The 25,832-nt window shown below is 37.9% G+C and overlaps 1 protein-coding gene across 1 annotated transcript in view; it reads left to right on the top strand.

The window, feature by feature from the left end:
* SEC11A (SEC11 homolog A, signal peptidase complex subunit) overlaps positions 1 to 25,832 on the top strand; it is a 33,151-nt gene that overhangs the window by 5,259 nt on the left and 2,060 nt on the right. The window contains exons 2-4 of the mRNA XM_019983696.2: positions 9,826 to 9,935; positions 14,833 to 14,982; positions 21,033 to 21,152. Of these exons, the coding sequence (XP_019839255.1) occupies positions 9,826 to 9,935; positions 14,833 to 14,982; positions 21,033 to 21,152 (380 nt within the window). The remainder of the gene's footprint in view (positions 1 to 9,825; positions 9,936 to 14,832; positions 14,983 to 21,032; positions 21,153 to 25,832) is intronic.

Raw genomic sequence — 25,832 nt, 5'->3', positions numbered from 1 at the left:
GAAGCCTAGATTCTTCTTAGACTTGGACCTAATATGAGCAAGTGTACTGCAAATAGGACGCATATACAAGACCGAGGACAGATCCATTACTTTTTTTAATTATTGAAAGCTAATCTGGTCTTGTTTAGGATCGGGAAAATCTTTTTCACTAGCAGGGTATTAAATACAGAGAGTTGTCAACTGGTAAAAGATGCTCGACAGAGGGGACGACAGAGGATGAGATGGCTGGATGGCATCACTGACTCGACGGACGTGAGTCTGGGTGAACTCTGGGAGTTGGTGATGGACAGGGAGGCCTGGCATGCTGCCATTCATGGGGTCGAAAAGAGTCGAACACGACTGAGCAACTGAACTGAACTGAACTGAACTGAAAAGATGCTCAACCACTAAAATGGGTAAAAGAGGACTCTTAAGGGGTTCAGAAATAGTGTGTGCAGAAACCAGTAATTATGCCTTCTAGGATAAGGGAGTTAACAAAGAACTAGCAGAATACCTCCCTCCAAGCCTCTTCCTAACCTGAGATAACAGACTTCTTTGGAGAGGGTGTGGCTGCCACAGGGACATGCAGTGACATTTGCAGGAGCAGTGAGCTGGAACTGGTCCATAGAAGCGGCCTACTGAGAGGCTGAGAAATTTGCCAGTGTGTGTGGGCAGGAGCCAGTCTGTGATGGTCTCCGAGGTGAGCACTTGCAGACTTCCTGTACTCAGATCTACTGGCTACCTGGTGAAATACAAACACTCCATGGGAAGAGAAGTCCCTCCCACTCCCTGTCATCTTGCAGCGGCCCTGCAGTGCCTTTGTTAAGAAAAACGTAAATCCTTGAGGCAGTGGGAAAAGGTGCCCTTGTTTACAGGGCTCAGCCTAGTAACACAGAAGGATGGATTTGGCACTGAAAGACAATGAATTTATAATGTCTGCTCTTCCACTGTTCTCTCAGGCCAGCCACTTCAGATGATGGAGGACACATAAGACCAGTGAAATTCATGACTGTGGACCCATGTGACCGTTGTGCTTTAATTACCTGTAGAATAAGTTTCCTGATCAGAAGCAGTGTTGTATGGAATATCACAATGAGTCATAGGCATTCTGTAAATTCATGGGTGGTGGTTTTGATGGAAATACTGAAGACAAGGAAGACAGATCTGTGGCTGTGGTGGCTTAATTGCTAAGTTGTGTCCAACTCTCTGTGACCCCATGAACTGTAGCCTATGAAGCTCTTCTGTCCATGGGGTTTCCCAAGCAAGAATATTGGAGCAGGTTGCCATTTCCTTCCTCAGGGGATCTTCCTGACCCAGAGATCAAACCCAGGTCTCCTGCATTGCAGGGAGATTCTTTACTGGTGAGCCACTAGGGAAGCCCTCTGTATCGAGTCTATTCTAGAAAGAAGAAGGTGTCAGGAATGGTGGCATTGTTGGTCTTTGCAATTGGCAGTCTAGGCACTCAACATTGGCTAGAACCAAGTTGGTCTTGGTGAGTGAAAGTCCATGTTGCTAACCTTCATCTTGGCTGTTATAGCCACTTGACCATGAGTCCATTGGTTAAGAGACATGGGTGGCTGGGGAAAGAGGCTGACTGACACTGTGATATACTGCACTACACGTAAAATTATGGTTTGAATCTAGAGAATCACTTCAATAAGAACAAAGGAGAGGACAGCAAGAGCCAAGCCAGATCATGGAAGGCCCTCTGTACTTAGGGGTTTGGAATTTATCCTATAGGTGGGAAGAGAAGATTTTGAGCAGACAGCTCAATAATTTTATTTTCACTTTACGAACAATAATTATATATTGGTGGACGAATTAGAAAGATGTACTAGAGATAGAACTGTCGTATTGCCTCAGTAGTCTGGATAAGTGGAGATGAGATGTGAAGTAAGGCAGTAGTCATAGAAGAGGTGGATGAAACTGGAGCCTATTATACAGAGTGAAGTAAGCCAGAAGGAAAAACATCCATACAGTATACTAACACATATATATGGAATTTAGAAAGATGGTAACAGTAACCTGGTGTACGAGACAGCAAAAGAGACACTGATGTATGGAACAGTCTTATGGACTCTGTGGGAGAGGGAGAGGGTGGGAAGATTTGGGAGAATGGCATTGAAACATGTAAAATATCATGTAAGAAATGAGTTGCCAGTCCAGGTTCGATGCACGATACTGGATGCTTGGGGCTAGTGCACTGGGACGACCCAGAGGGATGGTATGGGGAGGGAGGAGGGTTCAGGATGGGGAACACATGTATACCTGTGGCGGATTCATTTTGATATTTGGCAAAACTAATACAATTATGTAAAGTTTAAAAATAAAATAAAATTAAAAAAATAAATAAATAAAGCCAGTGGGTTGGATGTGAAAGATGTTGGGAAGGTAAAATTTAGAGGACTTACATGGATGGTGGGACTAATCACTAAGCTAGAGTATATGGAGGGAGGTAGAAGAAAAGGATTGAGTTCAGCTCTGTACGGGTTGAATTTAAAGTGTCTATGTAACACCTGGGTGATTTTCAGTAAATAACTGGATATACTTACCAACTGGATAGAATTGGTCTGGTCTGGAGAAGAGATTTGGGTGATACATGCTGATATGTGATGATTGAATCTATGAATAAACAAGACTGCAGAGTGGAAAGAGAAAAGGGCAAAGGTTGGACTCCTAGAACACTGTATTTAATGGGATGTCAGAGAAGAGGTCAGGTTCTGAGGTTGGTGACACAGAAACCAAGGGATCAGGGAGTGAGAAGAAGTTAATCAAGTGCCAAGTGTCTCAGAAAAACAAGGTAGTTAAAATAAGATCATAGACTCCCTCCTCCTGCTTTTTAATGAATAGTTGATGTATTTACATTGTTCTCCCCTACCCTCACAAAAAGTGAAAGTCACTTTTTCCTATAGTCTTGCCAGCATTGTGTTTCCAGACTTTTAGATTTTTTCCATTCTAATAAATGAAAAGTGGTATATCAGGACAGCTTATTTGTATTTTGCTCATTATGAGTTTGGTTGAGCATATTTTCATGTGATTTTGGAGTTTATATTTCATTTTCCATGAGCTAGCAGTTCATAACACTTTGCCTATTTTCCTTTTGAATCATTGTTATTGATTTCTAGGATCTCTTTATAGGATGATTAGTCTTTTGTTTTATATGTATGTAGTAAATATTTTCTCCCAGTTTGTCATTTGTCTTTTGATTTAGCTTATAGTATAATTTGCCATGCATAATTGTTGGATTTTTTTTGTTGTTGGTTATTTGCTCTTTATATTGTTTTGGGTAGTCAAATTTACCATTTTTTCTTCATGGCTCCTGGATTTCAGGTCAATTTAAAAAATTTCTCTTGCTCCAAGGCTTTCGTACTTTTTTTTTTTGGTGTGGACCATTTTTAAAATCTTTATTGAATTTTTTGCAATATTGCTTCTGTTTTATCTTTTGGCCACAAGGCATATGGGATCTTAGCTCCCTGAGCAGGGATCGAACCCTCACCCCCTGTGTTGGAAGGTAGCTAACCACTGTGTTAACCCCTTGTATTCACCACTGGACCTCCAGGGACATCCTGGCCTTTCCCACTTTGTTTTCTTCTGTTACTTTTGTAAATATGTGCCTTAAAAAAAAAAACAACACTTTATTGGCATATAATGTATAAAATTCACCCATTTTAAGTGTAGAGTTCATGGGTTTTAGTACATTTATAGGGCTGTGCACCTACCACCACAGTCCGTTTTTAGGATATTTTCATCATCCCAGATCCTGTGTGTCCTTTTAGTCAATGCCTATTTCCACTCCCAGCCCCAGACATCCACTAATCTGCTTTGAATCTCTATAATTTACCTTTACTAGATATTTTATTATTTTATTTAATTTTTTTTATCAACAATTGGCTTTTAGTAAATCAAAGGAGACATTTTATATAAATGGAATACTGTAAAATTCAACAAAATCCTTTTGTAGCTGGTTGTTTTCATTTCACATAATTTTGTAAAATTGTGGTGAAATACACTTAACAAAATTTTCTATCTTAACCATTTTTACTTTATTTATTTTTTAAATTGAAATGTAGTCTATTAACAATGTGTTAGTTGCAGGTGTATAGCAAAGAGATTCAGTTACACACATATATATGTCTTCTTTTTCAGAGTCAAATTGATTTGTTTTTCTTTACTATTTTTCTGTTTTCTATTTCACTTATTTCTACTCCTAATTTTAGTATTTCTTTTCTGTGAGTTACTTTGGATTTCATTTGAGTTTTCCTAGTGTTTTAAGTTGGAAACTTAATTTGGGAAATCTACAAATATTTGAAAATTAAACAGTGCATTTCTAAATAACTCATGGGTCAAAGGAGAATCAAAGGGAAATTGCAAAATATTTTGAACTGAATAAAAACCAAAACACAACTTATAATTTGAGACCTTTCTGTTTTTCTTAACATAGGATTTACTGCTATAAAATTCCCTCTACATACTATCAGTGCATCCCACAGATTTTGAAATGTTGTATTTTTATTCTCTTGATTTCTTCTACCATGGGTGATTTTAGAAGTATCTTATTTGATTTCTAAACATTTGGGGCAGTTTTTCAGGTATCTTTGTGTTACTGATTTCTATTTTCGTGCCATTGTGATTGGAGAATACTCTTCGCATAATTCAAATTCCTTTCTATTTATTGAGACTTGTTTTGTGGTCTTGAATATGGTCTGTCTTTCTGAACAGTCTGTGTACTTAAAAGGAATGTGTATCTGCTCTTGTTGGACAGAAGGTTCTGTAAATAGCAGTTAGGTCAAATTGGTTGGTAGTGTTGTTCAAATCTTTTCTATGCTTATTGATTTTTTTTTTTTATCTTCTTGCTGTATCAGTTATTGAGAGGGGATATTGACATTTTGGACTGTAACTGTGAGTTTGTCTATTTCTTCAATTCTTTTCCATTATGTTTTATCACAAGATACTGAATATAGTTCCCTGTGCTGTACATTAGGACCTGGTTAGCCATTCTGAATGTAATGGTTTGCATCTACCAAACCCCGAACTTCAGTCCATCCCTCGCTCTCCCTCTGCTTCTTGCGGGAGAGTGTATTCTTTATGTCTGTGAGTCAGTTTGTGCTTAAATAGGTTCATTTGTGCCATATTTTAGATTCCACATATAAGTGATATCATTTCATATTTGTCTTTCTCTTTCTGACTTACTTCACTTGGTATGATAATCTCCAGTTGCATCTTGAAATAGTTTTTTATTACCACGACTTTAGTTTCACTAAACTTTTCTTTTGTGATGTCTGCTGCTGCTACTGCTGCTAAGTCGCTTCAGTCGTGTCCAACTCTGTGCGACCCCATAGATGGCAGCCCACCAGGCTCCCCCGTCCCTGGGATTCTCCAGGCAAGAACGCTGGAGTGGGTTGCCGTTTCCTTCTCAAGTGCATGAAAGTGAAAAGTCAAAGTGAAGTCGCTCAGTCGTGTCTGACTCTTCGAGACCCCATGGACTGCAGCCTACCAGGCTCCTCCATCCATGGGAGTTTCCAGGCGAGAGTACTGGAGTGGGTTGCCATGTCTAATCTGCTGTTATTCCATTTTGTGTGGTTATCAGGCAAGATTGGGTACATGCAAAGTGGTATGGCCATAGTCAGCCTGTGTGGTTTTCATTTCGGACGTTTTCTTTTTCATCTCTAGAGGTTTGAGTTGGGTCTTGGACATATTTTCTATCATCCAAGTCTCTAATGTGCTCAGTCTTTCCCCTACCATCTTCTTTGTTTTTAATTCTGGCTGAGCCACACAGCTTATGGGATCTTAGTTCCCCAACCAGGGATTGAACCTGGGCTGCGGCATTGAAAGCTCTGAGTCCTAACCACTGGGCCACCAGGGAATTCCCGATTCAAGGCTTTTTAAAAAGGTTTTGTTAGGCAAGTCCACAGCAGCCTTTAGTCCAAGGTTAATTTTTCACCGCAACTAAACAGTAACTTTTGAGTATGCTATCCAAAACATTTCTACTCTGGCCAGTGGAAACAAATTATTCCTGCCCCATATGAGCTTTTGGAATTGTTCTGTTGCTCCTTTTAGATGGTTCTTTAGATGATTTACTTCCCTTAAATGCATGTGCTAATCCTTGCTGATCATCACTCAGCTGAAGACTTGAGAAGAGAGGCTGCATAGATCTTTGTATAGTTCTCATTTCTGTAATGCCTTACAGTCAAAGCTGCCTTCGTCTCCCCAGACTCCCAGTTCTTTGTCATCAAGTCAGAAGACTTGTAGGCTCTGGCTACATTTCCATTTTGCCCTGTGGCCTGGAAACCATCCAGTCTATAAGTTGGGGCTATTATAGGGCTCACCTTGTTTCTCCTTTCATAGTCGTATGCTACCTGGACACAGTCACATGTCCAGTGTCTGAAAACCTTTGTTCACATATTTTATCTAGTGTTTTAATTATTTTCGGCAGCAAGGTAAATTTGATCCCTTTTTCTCCAACTTGGCCTGAATAACATGTTTGGGGTTTTTTTAACTTTTTTATTTTGTATTGGGGTATAGCTGATTAACAATGTCTGTGATAGTTTCAAGTGGATGGCAAAGAGACTCAGCCATAAATATACATTGTATCCATGCTCCCCTAAGCTCCCCTCCTATCCAGGCTGCCCCATAACATTAAGTAGAGTAAATAGCATATTCTTGAGATTCATCTATGTTGTGTGTTTCAATAGTTCATTCATTTCTATTCCTGAGTAGTTTTCCATCATTTGGAAATAATGTTGTAATTTATTTATTCACCTGTTGATGGACATTTGGGTTTGTTTTTTTTTCCCCAATTTGAGCTATTATGAATGAAACTACTATATAAGTGTTGCGTGGATATGTTTTCATTTGTCAGATTTTAAAGAAATTTAATGGATTTTTAAAAATGAAAGTCATCTTATGCCTGTTTAGACAAATCAGGAATTTTTCTTATTGTTGTTACCATTTAAGACCCTCACTGGGCCTCAGTGACTTTGCGTATTGGACCATAATAAGTGTCCATTCTGAATACGCTTCAGTTTTTCAGTGCCATAAGTTTTACTTGTAGCTGCTCTCAGTGTATTTGCTTCTAACACCCTAGTTTCTAACTGCTGCTTCTATGAATTAGAAACCAGGGGAATTGTGATTATGAATTAATAAGTCTCTTAAGTTTGAGGTCTCAAAATAAGTAGAATTTAAGACTTAAGCCAACCGCTCTTTTGTAGCTCTCAGATACATTTTTGCTTCCATGGTCATGTTTGTCTTCCCTTGAGTTTACTAGAAGTCTGACTCCTATGAAAATACTCTATTTATTGAACTTCAAGTATCTCTTATGAGAACAGGAAATATAATGGTGTGTAACTAATAAGTGCAAATATATAACTTCCAAATTTGTTGTTGTTTAGTCACTAAGTCGTTTCTGACTCTTTTGCAACCCCATGGACTGTACCCACTAGGCTCCTTTGTCCATGAGATTTCCCAGGCAACAATACTAGAGTGGGTGGCTATTTCTTTTTCCAAGGGATCTTCCTGATCCAGGACTTGAACCTGCATATCCTGCATTGGCAGGCAGATTCTTTACCACTGAGCTACCATGGAAGCCCCAACTTCCATTTTAGAACTTGTTAAATTATAAAATTTAAATTTACTATCAGCTTAATTTTGCTGAATTTTCTGTTGTAGGTTTTTTTCAAATTCTTGTTATTTATTACTTACTGTGTATTTTAAATTATGTAGATTATTCTAGTCATGGAACTTTATGGGGAAGTCTCTACACACTACTTCCTAAAAGTGCAAAAGAAAAGTAGCACACATAAATCCTTATGCCATAGCTACAAAGAGATATTACACAGAGCTTTGACTGGTTTTTAATAACATTCTTTAACTTTGAACACTGAAGAACGTAATGTTCCAGCCATTTCATAGAAAAAATAATGGGGCTATTCAGTTCTGTGATTGTTACTCTACATATGTCACAATGTCCTGTTAACAGCTTGCAATGGCCAAATGGTATGAGAAGGTTAGGTAGCTGCCACCTTACTTCTGTCGATACCCAAAATACTTCTTTCTCTACATGCCTCTGTACATTCATTAGCATGGTGAAGAAAGCAGGGGCTTTTGAGTAAAGATTTTTGTCATGAAAAAGGGGAGAAGAGAGTGAAAAATACGGTACTTTCAAACTTTTGCTCAGGCAGAATATTTGTTTTCGCAGATAGTGTGCTTGTCTAGGTTTTGACAGTCACACACTGACTCAAGTGTACAAGCGCATCTTTTAAGGAACATTTATAGTTACGCATAGTGAGAGACTCAACTTCTTTCTCTATTGTTGAGGTTGCTCTCGATGATTGGATACATGTCACAACAATGATTGTGTAGTGAAGATAGGATTACATGTCTGAGGAAAAAGAGAAGAGTAATGATAGTGACCTCCTTGCAGGGACAGAGAAAATCAGGATTTTTTAAATCTTTCATTTTTCTTTTAGAGAACAGCTACTTTAGGGACTTCTGTCATAGCCTAGTGGTTAAGAATCTGCCCCTCAATGGCAGGGGGCACAGCGTCCATCCCTGGGTGGGGAACTAAGATCCCACATGCTACAGGGTGCAGCCAAAAAAAAACCCAACCAGTTATTTCATTAGCTATCCCACACCTGTTCTGACAATATTACATCTGTGCCCTTCTGGAAACAGAAAGCTTTTCCTCAGCAAAACAGATTTGAACTGACTGACATGTAGCTATTTTTAGCTTTATTTATTTCAGTATGTTTTTATGTTTTGCTGCAGAAATATTAATAGGCTTGATTATAGGATATTGCCTGCTCGGGGTGTTATGTACTATATGGTATGTTCGGGTATTATCTTTTCAAAATCTGGCCAATTCTGAATTATGAAGCCTTTCTGACCCCCAAGGGTTTTAAATAAGGAATCATGAAACTATGTTTTGTAGTTTTTATAGAATCCCACAGCCCTTCCTTCAGTGACTCTGGATTGGGGCCCTTAATAATCTTTTGCCGTAACCAGTAGTGTATATAGGTGACTTTCTTAGCATGGGAGGTTTGGAAAATAGAGCCTCTTGCTGAATTCCTGACTGCCGATCCACGAGCTGACCACAGTCACTTCTTAAAAGCTAGTTTTTCTATCCTTAGCTTCTCTGACTCTACTTCCTTAAATCTGTCTTTGGAATAAAAAGACTTTTTCGTCTTTTCAAAAAATAATATAAAACAAGCGGTTTGGCTTTGACAAAGTCATTTCCTCTCTCTGAGACTAAGTTTCATCACCTACAAAATGAGGGTTCAGGTTAAATGTCATTGAATAGCCTGTAATTATCAAGGGCTATGTATTGTACAAAAGTAAATCCTAGAGGAGTTTCGAAGCACAGGTACATTGCTGTTGGCTGGTGTGTGCCGTGAATGTGATGGAATTTAAGCTGAATGGTTGTGAAGCCCAAATGAAATAATTTATGTGAAAAGTTCTGAAAATGATGTTATCATATGAATGTAATGTGTTTTAGCAAACAAAGCGGAGCAGGATTCTTTGGGTGGGTTGAGCGGCTGTACTGGGATGTACTGATGGGGTAATTATTACACTGTTTGAAAGGCGGTCTCTGGGACTTCCCTGGGGTTCAGTGGCTAAGACTCTGCACTCCCAGTGTAGGGGACCTGGGTTCGATCCCTGGTCAGGGAGCTAGATCACACATGCCACAACTAAGACCCAGTACAGCCAAAAAAATAAATAAAAATTTAAAAGAAGTGTGTGAACTTCAGGTACCCTAATAGTACTACTTGAAACTTTAAAATTGATACTGCTCTCGGTTGCTTTCCTCGGTTGGGCTAACTATGGATCTGATCTCTTCTCTTGTTCTTACAGCTCTATTATCAAGTCCTAAATTTTGGAATGATTGTCTCCTCGGCACTAATGATCTGGAAGGGGTTAATGGTCATAACTGGAAGTGAAAGTCCAATTGTAGTGGTGCTCAGGTAACAATTTTTCTTTTCAAGACATGGAGTTGCATGGCATAACTTGGGAGAGAAACTGAGATGTTGAATAACGGATATATCATTCCTTTAGACATTACTGTTTCTCAGAAGAGGGCCTGGAAGAAAATTTGTTTTTCTTTCTCAGTTGTGAGAAATTCTCAATTTTGTCAGGAGCTTTCCATTCAGATCCCAAAGGGCTCATGACTTTTCCATGAAATGTTTACCATATGAGCTTTATTTTTGGCACATCTGTTAAGAAAGTGTTTCAGTATAGTTTATTTTCCCGAAATCCTTCTGTCTTCTTATGTTTTTTACTTTAGTCTATCAGGGCTGATGGTGGTTTAGTTGCTCAGTCATGTCCGACTCTTTGTGACCCCATGGACTGTAGCCTGCCAGGCTCCTCTGTCCATGGGATTTCCCAGGCAAGAATACTGGAGTGAGTTGCCATTTTCTTCTCCAATCAGGGCTGATACTTAGTTGTTAATTTACAAGATCATATATCATCTTCATAAATTAAGACTTCTTCTGCAGCATGTTCTCAGTGTCAGTACAGAAGCCTCACTAATTATTTCCATGTTTCATGCTGACCTTTAAATATCACTTCTAAATAGACTTCAGGAATTTTGAATGTATTAATGCCATCTCTAAAAGTGACAAATAGTACTGATTTTTCCTTCCCTATCCTTGTACTCATATTCTTAATGATTTTAAAAACTTAATTTAGTAACTCATTTTTGGAGAATTAACACTTGGTTATTTAATTGAATCATTATAATTTGGTCTTATTTGAATCTTAATTATGTAAACTGTCTCAAGTATTTTCTGGGGATAATAGAGTATAAATATAAAATAAATTGAATCATTAACATTACCTACAGTCTAGATAATAGTACATTAGTCTTAACGAGAAGAATTTGACTCTGACTGTCTTACTAGGCTATACTTCCAGCAGTTAAGTGGTTGGAAGCACTGGGTCTCCAGTGTCTTCCTCCTCCCTTGCTAACACTCACACGCACACCCTCGGTCTGTCTTTATTACTAATCAAATGCAATTGTGATTTTAAAGATCCAGTGAAACGTCTGGATTTTATTATCTTGGAAAACACTTAATGTATTGTTCTAGGAGTATGGAGACTTGGGTCTTTAGTTGTTTCATTGTCTTTCCTACAACCTTGGGGAAGTCTCTTACAGACTGAATCATAGCTTCCTCATCTAGAAAATGAAGGCTAGACAGAGATGTTCCAGGTCTAAAATTGTGTGGCCCTAACTAAGTTCATGGACAGTTTTGAATTCAGTGAGTGTTCAAACACTAATGGAAGGAGAAGCCACACTAATTGTCGCTGTGGGGAAAAGCTGTAGAGAGAAGGCCCAGGGAGGCTTCTTTTGGACATTCCTCTGGGATTATTTCAGATTGAGTTCCATTCAGTGGAGATGCTTAAGGACAGTCTAATTACCTTTAAACTGGAATGATGGAGTGAATAGGGGATTGTACTAAATACCTGCTCCACACTTTGGTGGTCCTGAAAATATCAGCTGGGATTTAAAAGGCATGTTTGGATAAGTTTTTGTTAGCTAGGTTATTCATATATTGAACTTTTCTGATTGTCAACGTGGAGTAAAAAAAAAAATGAAAAGAGACCAGGTCAAGAGAGCATCTGGTCAAGACTGGTGGGAGTAGTCATTAGAGAAAAGGTAACTTACGTGATTTTATGAAACTTCAAGGAATATAATTTTTACCTAGATCCAAATGTACCTCCAAGGACTCAGGCCACCTGAAAATCCACTTTTAGGACTTTTGTGAAACTATTGGGAATAAAGACAAATACTTATTATTTATTTTATTTACTGAAGTTTCAGGGAACATTCAAAACTGATTTTTTTTCCCCCTTTGTGACACTGAAGTCAGTTTTATTTTTATTTATATATAAATATGTTTATGCTGCATGGCTTTCAGGATCTTGGTTCCCTGACGGAGGATTGAACCTAGGCCCCCTACAGTGGAAGAGTCCAAACCATGGACCTCCAGGAAATTCCCCAGTTTAATTTATATAAATTATATATGACCTCTTACAAAATTGATTGATGATGTATTATATTTAAAAGTATAGTTTGATCAGATAATAAATTGTAAGAAGTCTACTAATTATTTAATTCTTTAAAAGTTTCTTTAATAATTATTTCCTTAATAATCCTTTTCACTACATGCTTTTTATCTGTTTTGAATTGCCATCTATATCTGGATTCTTAAATCTTTTTTTTTCCTCATCCAACTTTATCCCCTGAATCTACACTCTTGTTTTCATCCTATGCTAACATCTCTACCTAGATGATGACCAGGCACTTGACACTCCACCAATAAAAGTGAAATTCATCTTCTTTTCCCAAAAACCTGTTCTTCTTCCTCCTAGTTCTGTGACTGTCACAACCGACCATCTGCTCAGTTGCCAGTGTTAAAAACCTAAGAGTCATTCTTGTTCCCCTTCTGTCATAATCCAATTGACCATCGGATTGTTGTTTTCCCTCCCTCTATTCTGCCCTTTTATAGCTGTCCTCCCTGCTGCTGTTCTATTTCAGGCCCTCATCATTTCCTGCTTCGGCTATTGTAGTGACCTTTAAAAAAAATGCTTTTATAATAAAAATTTAAAAACACTTAATATATTTTCATTATATGAAATTTTGAAAACACAAAAAATCTAGATAAAACTACGTCACCTATAGTTCTGGGATATAATCACTATTAACATTTTAGTCTCTTTTTCATGTATGTTATTTCTTACATAATTGAGGTAACTCTACATGTATTCTTTTTCAGTCTTTTCCCCTTATCATTTTCCAGTGTGCATGTTTTAATAATACTTAATAATTGCCAAGTATTCAGTTGTAGATAATACCCTGGACAAGTGGTCTCCCAATTTACCTTCTCATCTTTTCCATATATTCATGACTCCAATAAATATTTGAATGTCTTCTGTAAACTCTGTAGCTTCTGAAGTGATTTTTTTTTTTTAAGTGCAAATGTGATCATGATAACTCCCCGCTTAAAGTTCTGAAGTATCTCAGAGGCAATTTAGCACAGTGAGAGTAGACTCCCTTGGTTTAATTCCCTCTTTTATAATTTTTTTTTTTTTAACTAATAACTCTAGGCCAGTCTAAGCCTCAGTCTTCTTATCTATAAAGTTAGGATAATTATAGTACCTACATCGTAGAATTGTTCTGAAGATTGTTTGAAATAAACACCACTTAGAATTAGCACTTTGTATATAAGTGCTCAATAAAGCTGAGTCATTGAACCAGAACAACTCAACTTTTATCTGTTTTATTTATATAATTTTCAAGCAAGGTTTTATTTGAACCAAGGATGTCACTGATTTTTTAAAAAATCAACCAAAATAAAAACTTGAAAATTTCATGTCTAGAATACCTTCTATAATGTTTTCACCAAACACGTGTTTCATCTTTTGTCTGAACACCTTCCGAGAAAGGGAATTGATTGCCCCATGAGGAAGCTTAACAGAAGTTTTAAGAATAAACATTGTGCTGGAAAATCCATATTTCTGGTGAGCCCCCAAATTTGCTCATGTTTGAATCACCTGGGATCTTTACAGAATATTGGTTTGATGCCTACTTCTCATCCTCAGACATTCTGATTTAAGTGGTTTGAGACAAGACCTGGGCATGGGGATTTTTAAGTTTCTCTGATGATTCTTGTGTGCAACAGAGTTTGGGAGCCACTGCTATACTCCCTTATATATAGAGGACCAGAGTCGTCAAACAGAAGTGTTTGAACCTTGTCATTGTTCTTGTGTTGAATTTTATTCCTTGTCTATCCATTTTTTCCTTATTAAACTTACGCTATGCTAAGTCGCTTCAGTCGTGTCCGACTCTGTGCGACCCCATAGACGGCAGCCCACCAGGCTCCGCCATGTCTTAGATCCTCCAGGCAAGAACACTGGAGTGGGTTGCCATTTCCTTCTCCAATGCATGAAAGTGAAAAGTGAAAGGGAAGTCGCTCACTCGTGTCCGACTCCTAGCGACCCCAGGGACTGCAGCCTACCAGGCTCCTCTGTCCATGGGATTTTCCAGGCAAGAGTGCTGGAGTGGGGTGCAGTTATTGACAATTAGAGCTTGAGTTTCTAAAAGAGCTTGAGTTTCTAAAATACTGATGCACTATTTCATTATAGAAAGAAAAGTTTCATCAAGTAGTGCAAATATCTTAGGACCGTTGAAGGACTTGGTATAAGGTAGAACAGGTGAAAGGTAAGAAGACACTCTAAAAGTTTGTAACCACTAAGTACCATGAAATTGAATTTCTTTGCTCGTTTTTGAAATTCTTAGGCAAAAATCTCTGCTTTTGTCCTTGGTTTTCTTTCTTGTTTTTCTTTTTTAAATAAATCAGTTGATAGCACTAGCATTATCTCTGTAGCTGACTGTCCTTGACTTGATGAGCTGTTTTTCCTCCTTGTTGGATTGAAACCATAAGGTCATCTTGCTCTGTATCTTTATAAATGGCAGAAGAAGATGATCTGGTTCTCATTTGAATACTTGAATATCTTTAGTGTTTTCAGATGGAGAATAAGGGCAGGGATTATAAAGTTCATTCTTTTATATTCTGTTTTGAAATTTTAAAAGGTTAAGGAATTAGTAACATTGCCCTTTTCAAAATGTAAGTTCTTTTGAATAGTAATGGTTGAAATGGAACTAGTTAACTAAAGGAAACCTTTAGTATAACTAATTAGTATAAAGAAACCTTTTTTGGAGGACAGTACACATGTATGTTGATACATTTGTTAAGGTATTAAGTATATTACAAAGGTGATAACTTTTGTTGAATATCTAACTTTGAAAATAAATTTAATCTCAGACATTCTTTTGTTGTTATATTCTTTTTTCCCTCCCAGTGGCAGCATGGAACCTGCATTTCATAGAGGAGATCTTCTCTTTCTAACAAATCGAGTTGAAGATCCCATACGAGTGGGAGAAATTGTTGTTTTTAGGATAGAAGGAAGAGAGATTCCTATAGTTCACCGAGTCTTGAAGATTCATGAAAAGTATGTGCAAACTATATCTTCTCTATTTTAAAATATGTTTATGTTTTAGTTTTTGCAGTATATCATTTTGATAGCCCAAAGATTTAAGAAAGGGTGGGGAACTCCTAGGTCCTTCTTCCAGTCCATTTTTATGAACTTCTTTTGGTGACATTTGGAAAACTAAATACTTACTAATTCATCTATTTCCCTGAGGGCTTTTCTGGAGGTTTTTCTTGGATCTTTTCTACTTCCCAACCAGATCAGTGACCCTGTATATCATCCCAGAAAAAAACATCACATAAAGATTGATCCCAAACAAGGATCTTCTTATATAATGGGTGAGGTAGCCTTAATCTTTCAAAAGTAAACCTTTAAGGCAATCTCACAGACATTTTAAGAATAAATTTATCAACTTTTTCAAAATTCCAAAGAAAACTTTTGAAATCTGAAATTATTTATTCTTGTAAATATAGACTTGGATTTTAGAATTGAAAAGAACATATGTAAGACCTTTAGAATTCACTGGAGGTGGAGGAGGGGTATAACAATGAGCAAAAGCTGTCACGTCTCAGGTCTCAGTTTCCCTGTCTGTGATAGAAAGAAGTTCAGGAAGATGAGCTCTGGGTTCTTAGCCTGTGCTCCCTGTGCAACTACATATTCTCACCCCGTCCCTTCCAAATCTATAACATTCCTAGTTAGAAGGGAAGGAAGGAAAGAAAGGGAGGAAAAGGGAGTTCCTGGAGAACATATTAGAGGGAGGTAAAGCAGTGGGAGTGATTGATGTAGGTTCTTGAGTATGAGGAAGCCCTAAATAAATTCTGCCTCATTCTTAAACCCTCTCAAGTAGTTTATATTCTCCACTTACAATAGAGGGAACCATCCCCTGTTGCTTTTTGAAGATCATTGTAAACATTCTAGCTTAGAAGAGTTTTTTCTTCATTGATGAAATAAAGATCTGACTATTCTTCTCTTTCTATACCTCAGTATATTGAGAGATTATAACTTTTTGAAAATATTTTATTTATTTGGCTACACTGGGCTTTAGTTGTAGCATGTAGGATCTAGTTCCCTGAGCAGGGATGGAACCCAGACCCCCTGCATTGCGAACACGGAGTCTTAGCCCCTGGACCACCAGGGAAGTCCCAAGATTATAATTTTTAAATGGCATTCTATTAGTGACTTGGAAGGAATAACTTAGTTGTTTTTTTTTTTTTTTTTTTTAAGAATCATGAAGGTTTATTCAGTACAGGTAGTGTTTTCCAAATTCTCAAAGTGTATTTGTGTTTTTTGTTCTCAGCACTGCCTTTTGTGAACATATCAGGACCAACTTTCCCCCAGATTTATCAGAGAAAATCAGACCCTGCTTTGGATAGAGCAGAAGTTGTACATTTTTATATGTGATCCTTTGAAATGGAGTTTTTTATTTTAAAAAAGTTATCTTGCGTGGGAGGTTCAAGAGGGAGGGGGCATACGTATACCTATGGCTGATTCGTGTTGATATATGGCAGAAACCAACACAGTGTTATAAAGCGGTTATCCTCCAATTAAACAGAAATACAATTTTTTAAAAAAGAACTAAGGGCATAAAGCATGTGGAAACCCTTCTTGATTAAGCAACTGAAGACAAAATCCTGAGGAAACAAAGAGCTTAGAAATACAAAAGTCATAGGAAGATTAGGGATTATCATAGAATCTATAAAGGCTGCGTTAAACATTGTGGAAATTATGTTTCAGAACTAAAGTTGAGAATTAAAAAAAAAAACAGAGATGTGCATGCAGGTAAGGTTGTATGTACTGTCATTTCAATTCAATTCAGTCTCTCAGTCGTGTCTGACTCTGTGACCCAATGGACTGCAGTACGCCATGCTTCCCTGTCTGTCGCCAACTCCTAGAGTTTGCTCAGACTCATGTCCATCGAGTCAGTGATGCCATCCAAACATCTCTGTCGACCCCTTCTCTTCCTGCCTTCAATCTTTCCCGCATCAGGGTCTTTTCTAATGAGTCAGTTCTTTGCATCAGGTGGCCAAAGTATTGGAGTTTCAGCTTCAGCATCAGTCCTTCCAATGAATATTCAGGACTGATTTCCTTTAGGATTGGCTGGTTGGATCTCCTTGCAGTCCAGGGCACTCTCAAGAGTCTTCTTCAACACTATAGTTCAAAAACATCATTCTTTAGCACTCAGCTTTCTTTGTAGTCCAACTCTCACATCCATACATGACTACTAGGAAAACCATCGCTTTGACTAGTCAGACCTTTGTTGGCAAAGTAATGTTTCTGCTTTTTAATATGCTGTATAGGTTGGTCATAGCTTTACTTCCAAGGAGCAAGCGTCTTTTCATTTCATGGCTGCAGTCACCATCTGCAGTGATTCTGAAGCCCCCCAAAATAAAGTCTCTCATTGTTTCCACTGTTTCCCATCTGTTTGCCATGAAGTGATGGGATGGGATGCCATGATCTTAGTTTTCTGAATGTTGAGTTTTAAGGCAACTTTTTCACTTCCTCTTTCACTTTCATTAAGAGGCTCTTTAGTTCTTCACTTTCTGCCATAAGGGTGGTATCATCTGTGTATCTGAGGTTATTGCTATTTCTCCTAGCAATCTTGATTCCAGCTTGTGCTTCATCCAGCCCAGCATTTCACATGATGTACTCTGCATATAAGTTAAATAAGCAAGGTGACAATATACAGTCTTAACATACTTCTTTCCCAATTTGGAACCAGTCTGTTGTTCCATGTCTAGTTCTAACTGTTGCTTCTTGACCTGCATACAGATTTCTCAGAAGGCAGGTTAGGTGGTCTGGTATTCCCATCTCTTTCAGAATTTTCCACAATTTGTCACCCACACAGTCAAAGGTTTTGGTGTAGTTGATAAAGCAGAAGTAGATGTTTTTCTCAACTCTCTTGCTTTTTCGATGATCCAGTGGATGTTGGCAATTTGATCTTTGCTTCCTATGACTTTTCTAAATCCATCTTGAACATCTGGAAGTTCATGGTTCACATGCTGCTGAAGCCTGGCTTGGAGAATTTTGAGCATTACTTTGCTAGCGTGTGAGATGAGTGCAATTGTGCAGTAGTTTGAACATTCTTTGGCCTTGCCTTTTTTGGGGATTGGAATGAAAGCTGTGGCAATATGTACTGTGGCAAACAGCAAAAAACATCTTCCTTAAATCCTTCTCTTTCCCTCACCTGTTTCTTGTCTTCCATTTTCTTCCAAAATGGATGCATTAGGAAAGAGGAGAGAGTGAAGTTGGTTTTTTAATTTAAAAGGTGAAAGTGAAGTCGCTGAATCTTCCCAACCCAGGGATCGAACCTGGGTCTCCCGCATTAGAGACAGACGCTTTAACCTCTGAGCCACAAGGGAAACCTGGTGAAAGGTAGCTATTAAATGTTATCAGTTGACTGAATTCTCTTGGATAGCTCTTTGTATTAGCCTGTAAGCAATTCTTAATACATTTTCCCTACTTATACTTTATCTTATTTTATAGCCTACTCTAATATGTATTTAGTAAGTTCAGCCTGTAGGTAGTATTATAATTTGATGATATTGAATACTGGCGTGTGATAAAGAGTTTAGAAGAATTTGCCATGGGGGTGACTTAGTCCTTACTCTGCATTTTCATGATGGACTCTTGCAACTCACTCTCCCCACCCCCTACACACCTGTTTTCTTTTACCCTCCAGGATTTTTCAAACATTCTTTCACTTACTGAGTTGTCAGCTACAGGGTTTTTTTCTCTGTATATATTTGCATTTTTTCTAATTGGAATCTCATTTTTAATGATACTGTTTGCACTTGAATGTTTTTAGTGTCTGCAACACCTCCAATTTAGTTCTATCTGCTGATGATTTAGTGTCTAGTGAGCCAGTTTCTGCCTTAGAATCTAAGAAGGTATTAGTCTGTAGGAGCTGAAGCTGTTTTTCTTCTTTCTAGTCAAACTGTTAACTCAAACTCACTTGAGTTAGTTTTAAGATAGTCTTTGTCAACTGTAAATTTCAATTAATTTTAAGAGTACTAGAAGCCACCTGGTTCTTTAGTATCATTATTATTATTATTTAATTTATTTCATTTGTATGTGTATGTGCTTAGTTGCTCAGTCATGTCCGACTCTTTGCGACCCCATGGACTTCAGCCTGCCAGGCTCCTCTGTCCTTGGGGATCCTCCAGGCAAGGATGCTAGAGTGGATTGCCATGCCCTCCTCCAAGGGATCTTCGCAACCAAGAAATCGAACCCAGGTCTCCCGCGTTGCAGGCGGATTCTTTACCATCTGAGCCACCAGGGAAGCCTGGTTCTTTAGTATTATTAAACTAATAATTGTCTAATCAAGTAAGGTGATGTTTATATAGACCCTGGCTTGTAAAAGTAATATACGTTTGTTGGAGAAAAAACTTAAAACCCCATAGATAGCTGCTGTTCACACCTTGGTCTATCATTTTAGACCCTGCTTAGTATTTTTTTTTTTTTTCAATTTTTCTTTTAATATGAGAATTTCTAGCATTCACAAAAGTAGACAAAACAGTATAATGAACTTCCATGTACCAATCACCTAGTTCCAATAAGCTATAAGTAGCAGCAGTTCAGTCAGTTTTGTTGCTCAGTCATGTCCGACTCTTTGCGACCCCATGGACTGCAGCACACCAGGCTTCCCTGTCCATCACCAACTCCTGGAGCCTACTCAAACTCATGTGCATTGTGTCAGTGATGCCATCCAAACATCTCATCCTCTGTCATCCCCTTCTCCTGCCTTCAGTCTTTCTCAGCATCAGGGTCTTTTTCAGTGAGTTGGTTTTCTGCATCAGGTGGCCAAAGTATTGGAGTTTCAGCTTTAGCATTAGTCCTTCCAATTAATAGTTAAGACTAATTTCCTTTAGGATGGGCTGGTTGGATCTCCTTGCAGACCAGGGGACTCTCAGGAGTCTTCTCCAACACTACAGTTCAAAAGCATCAATTCTTCAGTGCTCAGCTTTCTTTGTAGTCCAACTCTCACATCCATACATGACTACTGGAAAAACTATAGCCTTGACTAGATGGACCTTTGTTGGCAAAGTAATGTCTCTGCTGTGTAGGTTGGTCATAGCTTTTCTTCCAAGGAGCAAGTGTCTTTTAATTTCATAGCTGCAGTCACCATCTGCAGTAGATTTTGGAGCCCGTAGAAATAAAGTCTCCCACTGTTGCCATTGTTTTCCCATCTATTTGCCATGAAGTATGGGACTTGATGCCATGATCCTAGTTTTTCTGAATGTTGAGTTTTAAGCCAACTTTTTCACTGTCCTCTTTCATTTCCATCAAGAGGCTCTTTAGTTCTTCTTCACTTTCTGCCATAAGGATAGTGTCATCTGTGTATCTGAGGTTATTGATATTTCTCCCGGCAAGCTTGATTCCAGATAATTAGCATGCTTACACCTAAAAAAATGAACAAATGTTTCTTTGAATTATTAAGTTTCCAATCTTTGTTCACATTTCTAATTGTGTCTTAACTTTTTTCAGCAATTTGTTTGAATCCAGATTTAAAGGACGTCCTCAGTTGCATGTGGTTAATACAGCTTTATGTCTTTTATTTAATCTGTAAATTCCTTCTCCAACTTTCTTTGTTTCTTGCGATTTGTAAAGAAACTGGGTCATTCTGCAGTTTCCCGTTGTCTTCATTTTGCAGATTATATCCTGTAGGATAGTTTAATGTTTTCCTTTGCTGTTGGTATTTCCAGAAAGTTGGTGGTTTGTGTTTATTATAAAAATAAAAATATAAAAAATTATTTTGTGCATGCTATTTTTTAGTATTTTTTCACTTAATAAAATTTGTATGCTCTTCTAATGTCATTAAATGTTCTTCTATATCATTATCCTTAATGCTTGTATGGATTTCAACTCCTGTTAGCCTTTTAGCTTGTTTTCAGTTTTTTCCTGTTATAAACAACACAGCTGTGAACATCTTTTGGCTAAATAATTATTTTGATATTGGGAATGAAGATAAAATACCACAGTTCCATAGGAATTTTCAGTTATCATGAGCAAATTTCGTACTTTCGGATGGCATGAAGGTATTTGATGACTTGGGTTTCCCTTACTCTTTTAAGGCAAAATGGACATATCAAGTTTTTAACCAAAGGAGATAATAATGCGGTTGATGACCGAGGCCTCTATAAACAAGGACAACATTGGTTAGAGAAAAAAGATGTCGTGGGAAGAGCAAGGGGGTAAGTATAGAGGGGAGATTTATGACACATTGGCTATCTCGTTTGTATTGGCTAGTCATACACAATTGAATATAATGGTTTGGTCGTGTTTTGGTCAAATCATCTTGTGTCTTTTGAAAACGTACGCTTCTTAAAACACATCTGTAACTTCTACTGCTCCAGGGGGGAGAATGTGGACTGCTGAAAAAGAACAGAATATTAGTGGTGAGGATGAATTAGAGTGACAGTTTAAAAAATTCATTTGTTTAATTCATTTGTGAAATGTTTTTGTGCACCTCCCGTGTACTCTGATGTCTATTCTGTGCTAGGCTGTAGGGATCCAGAGTGATATTAATCCTCCTTCTTAAAACTCACGTTTCGTAAGTATTCACTGAGTCAGCAACTCAAAGTGTTCATCTAGATTAATTTCATCACGATAATGTATTCCATACTGTTTTATTTCTAGTTGTGAAATTACTGAGGTCAAATGAAATTTTAAAGTTATATTAAGCCTGTTTATTTCAGATTTTATCAGGAGAACAGATGAGTGGAGGACAGGAATTGTAAGTTATTGGTATGAGGAAGTATGGGATTATTACTACTTTCATGTTATTAATAGTATTAACAATAACTCACATTTACTAGGGCTTACTATGTGCCAGAGACTCATCCTAAGTGCTTTCTTGACACGAATTACCTCATTTTAACCTCAGAACAACCCTAATATTTCCATTCTACAGATGAGGAAACAGACGTGTGAGGTTGCCTATCTAAGATCACACTGATACTAAAGGTGGCTGGCTGACTCCAGAACCCACTGTTTTAACCATCACCCACAAATTACTGGTTAACACTTGAGATGGGCAGCACTTGTTCTCACTCTTTAGATGCCTGTGGTACTCTCCTCCACTGTCAGGACATCTGCTCCTTCTAACCTAGAACAGACGCCGTGGGTTCAGTGGTCCCATGAGCCAATGGTGGAACTGATGAACCGTGTTCCCGTAAAGAAATAATTTCAAGTTGTTAAGTAAAAGTAACAGTGTAAGAGATGTTCAGTTTGGGGCTAAAGACAATGGGTCAGAAAACGCACCAATATGTTTTGTCGTCAGCAGAGCTGGATTTTGTGTACACCTCAAGTTCAAGGGAACTTGATTTCCTAGGATGGAGGCAAACATACTTCTGTAATTCAAATTAGATACATCAGGGCTTCAGAGAAGGCATAGTCCCCACTTCCCTCTGTTCCCAAGGTGCTGGTAATATCAACTTCTTTGAGTCTTTTTGCTTTTCCTTTAATTGGAAATGTACAGATTCTTATAGAAACACGAGGAAATAACAGACATCAAAAAGCAAAGTCCCTTCTCTCCTTTTCACTCCCTCCCTAAATATTTTTTTGGTTCATGTTCTTTTAATCTTTATGTATAAAAATTCAGATCTTAATATGTAAGTGTGTATACAGACATAAACATATTTTGTGTATGGGGAAAGAATGGTCACGCTGCTTATAACCTCTTTTTTATCCCCCAATATTACTAGTATCTACAGATCAAAAGACTTATTTCCATATCATCAAAGTTGTATGCTACTCCACTGTGTGGAAAGACCACATTTTTATGTAGCCAACCTCCTATTTGTTTGATGCCTTCGATTCTTTTCTGTTTTTAAATTGTGAGCGATGTTAATGAGGAATATCCCTCTTACATGTCTCAGTGGCTCTGCCCAGTGCCTTTTTTTTTTTTTTTGCCCAGTGCCTTTTTCACAGTAAATTTTTAGAAGTGGAGTAACCTGGTGAAACATGAGCGTATTTTAAGGCTTTTGGCTGTTTTACTCTACAGTTTTATTTATACTCCCACCGGTATGACAGAGTGTCCCTTTATCTAGATCTTGATTCTCAGGTGTTTCATGCTGCTCTGTCTGTTCACTCTGGCCCCGTTTGGGGTGAAAAAATGCATCATCCCATGAAAAGGTGGAGAAACCAGGCTTTCTTTTTCTCAAGTAGCTTGTCATTCTGAAGAATTTTTCTTTTTTTAATCCGTAACTGTATACAGTGTCATATCTAAAATCCTGACATTGAAAGTTATAGAACTTTTTCTTGCTTTTAATTAAAAAAATGTTATAATTAAAAAAATGTTACAGTCTGGAACTCTCTGAATTAAGTAACCTTCCCTGAAGTGTAAGCACCGGGGATGTGAGCAGCAGGAGCACAGCCTCAAGTGTACAAATTCACTTTCTGTTGATCCTGTCACCACTTAACCCTGACACATAATGGGGCACATCGCCTCCTTTTGTGGAAATTGTGTTTATAAAACACTAAACTACATTTCAGAGTCAGACTGTACCCAACCTTGGAACTGGTTTTTTTTTTCCTCAAACAGCTGCACACTGAAGCCTAAGGCACTAAATAAAAACAAGTTTAAAACATTTTTTATTGAGCTATAATTCACATATATTGGGATATAAAATTTATCATTTTAAAGTGTACAGTACAGTGGGTCTTATTATATTCAGAAAGTTGTAAAACCATCACCACTATTTAATTCCAGAACATTTCCACACCCCAAAAAGAAAACTGGGTATTCATTTGCAGTCACTCCTTGTCCCCTTTTCCTTGCAGCCCCTGGCAACCACTCATCTACTTTCTGTCTCTATGGATTGCCTGTTCTGGACATGCTGTATAAACAGAATCTTACAATATATATTTGTTTGTTTTTAAATATGTGGTCTTTTATGTCTGGCTTCTTTCACCTAGCATAACGTTTTCAAGGTTCATTCATGTTATAGCATGTAATAAAACAATTTTAGAAAGTGAAACTAATACTGGACCTACTAAGAATGGGGGTGATTCTTTCTAACTTCAGGTAGTTGAAAAACACAAGCGAAGCTGTTAGTTTCAGAAGGGTAGAAAGCAACAGAAAAGGAGAAAGCCTGGCAGAAGATCAGGAAATAGGAAAATATTGACAATGATAAAGAGAATAAAAATAAAGGAAGGAACAGAGTAAGTGAGCTCTCTGTTGACTGAAATCAGGTTTATAGAGGAGGCTTTCAAAGTACTTTTTACTTAACTTGAAACAGATCATTCCGGGATGATGGAAACAGTGATCCTTCTTAAGTCAGCTACTAGGGTCCAGACTTCCCAGGCATAGACCTTTCTTGACATTTGACTGATTATTTTCACCCAAAACATCAGCGCATGGTTCTTCTTTTTCCTTCTGAGGCTCCTTTCATAGCAGCACCTTGGATACCGAGACCTCCGGGGAATATGTATTTACCCATACTTTGCCTTCTAGATGTTAACTTGCTACACTGGTGGTGTTGAAGTTGGCTTTGTGAGTGCCATTTTTTTTAAACTTATTTTAAACGTCCACTTATTATCAACTCTGCTTCAGCAGAGTTTATCTGAGTTCAGTAGGAAAAAAGTGCAAATGATTTGAATTTAAGACAACTGATGATAGCAGCTCTTGTCTGTCCATGGAGGGAATCAGTGGTACAGATAACGAAATTTTCATTTGACTTTGGACTACCTGTCATATTCTGGCAACCTTATATTTTGCTTCTGTTACTTTTAAAGATCAGGTTGCTTCTATTTCACTTATGATAAGCAAGGTAAAACCACCTTTGGGGGAAAAAAATATTTCCACCGATAACCTATAAGCAGACTGTGTAATCATTGGTTCTTTGAGCATAGATATCATTGTATGGAGGTGACAGTGAAAGTCTCTACCCATGAGAATGGCTGCTGATTGCTCATCAGGCCAGAATTAGCAGCCTGATAATTGTTTTCATGGAAGTCATAGATGCTTTTATGACTTAATCTTCATTTTACTGAAAGGCATTTGCCTTTATATTCTTAAATTAGATCATTTTTCTTCTGAAAGACTAGAAACTGTTGCTTATATGAAATGTTATAAATGAGACAAAAGAAATAGAGTTGTTGCATTAAAAAGAAAAAATGTGTATTAAAAATATAGAAAACCTTTATCTACCCTGCTAGAGCTTTAGCAAGTCAATTCTGTAGTGACTGTTCAGTTCTTAGAGGTTCCAGGGGTCGAAACTAAAGCATGGGCCCTCAAAGAGGAAGTTACTGTCACTACACACCTGTTCCATACATCTCACTGGCTAAAGCTGTGCTTCTTGTACTTAAATGTGCAGAAGTGTGATTTGGGCCTGACCTTCTGGAGGTACACTGACTCAGTAAACCTGGGAAGATAGAGCATCATAACAAGCTGTCCAAGTGTTTGTCACAACAGAGGTGTAGGTTTTGAGAAACATCAGCTTACAGGAATGGGAGTTTGGGGGAGGAGGAGAGATGGGTCTGGATGGTACTGCCAGAAGGGAGAAGGGTAGGATGGGGTTGGGGACAGGAAGCAGGAAGTAAGAGGAGTTCTCAAAAGGAAGTAAAATGCACCCCAGACAAAACTTGTATTTCTCAAGACTGCCTGAGCCTTTGATGGTGGAGGTGTTATATAGGAGGTCATTTCTGTTTGTGCACCTTTGATGTGTGCAACACTTGTGAGTGCCCTGAATAAAAATATCTGAGATACTTTGAAGTAGGCAAAGATCAGCCTCCCTTCTCTAGGACAAGCTCTAGGATGGTATCCCCAGTCCACTCTGGAATCCAACAGGAGCAGAGGAAGAAAAAGAAAGTTGTACATTTCTAATAGCTGTTTCCTCCCACATCTCTCTCCCCTGAATTTTTATGTTGAA

The sequence above is a fragment of the Bos indicus genome, chromosome 21 (genome assembly GCF_029378745.1).
Source record: "Bos indicus isolate NIAB-ARS_2022 breed Sahiwal x Tharparkar chromosome 21, NIAB-ARS_B.indTharparkar_mat_pri_1.0, whole genome shotgun sequence".
In the NCBI taxonomy this organism is placed as follows: Eukaryota; Metazoa; Chordata; class Mammalia; order Artiodactyla; family Bovidae; genus Bos; species Bos indicus.
Note: the sequence above shows the minus strand (reverse complement) of the source record. Positions and strands in the feature narration are given on the sequence as shown.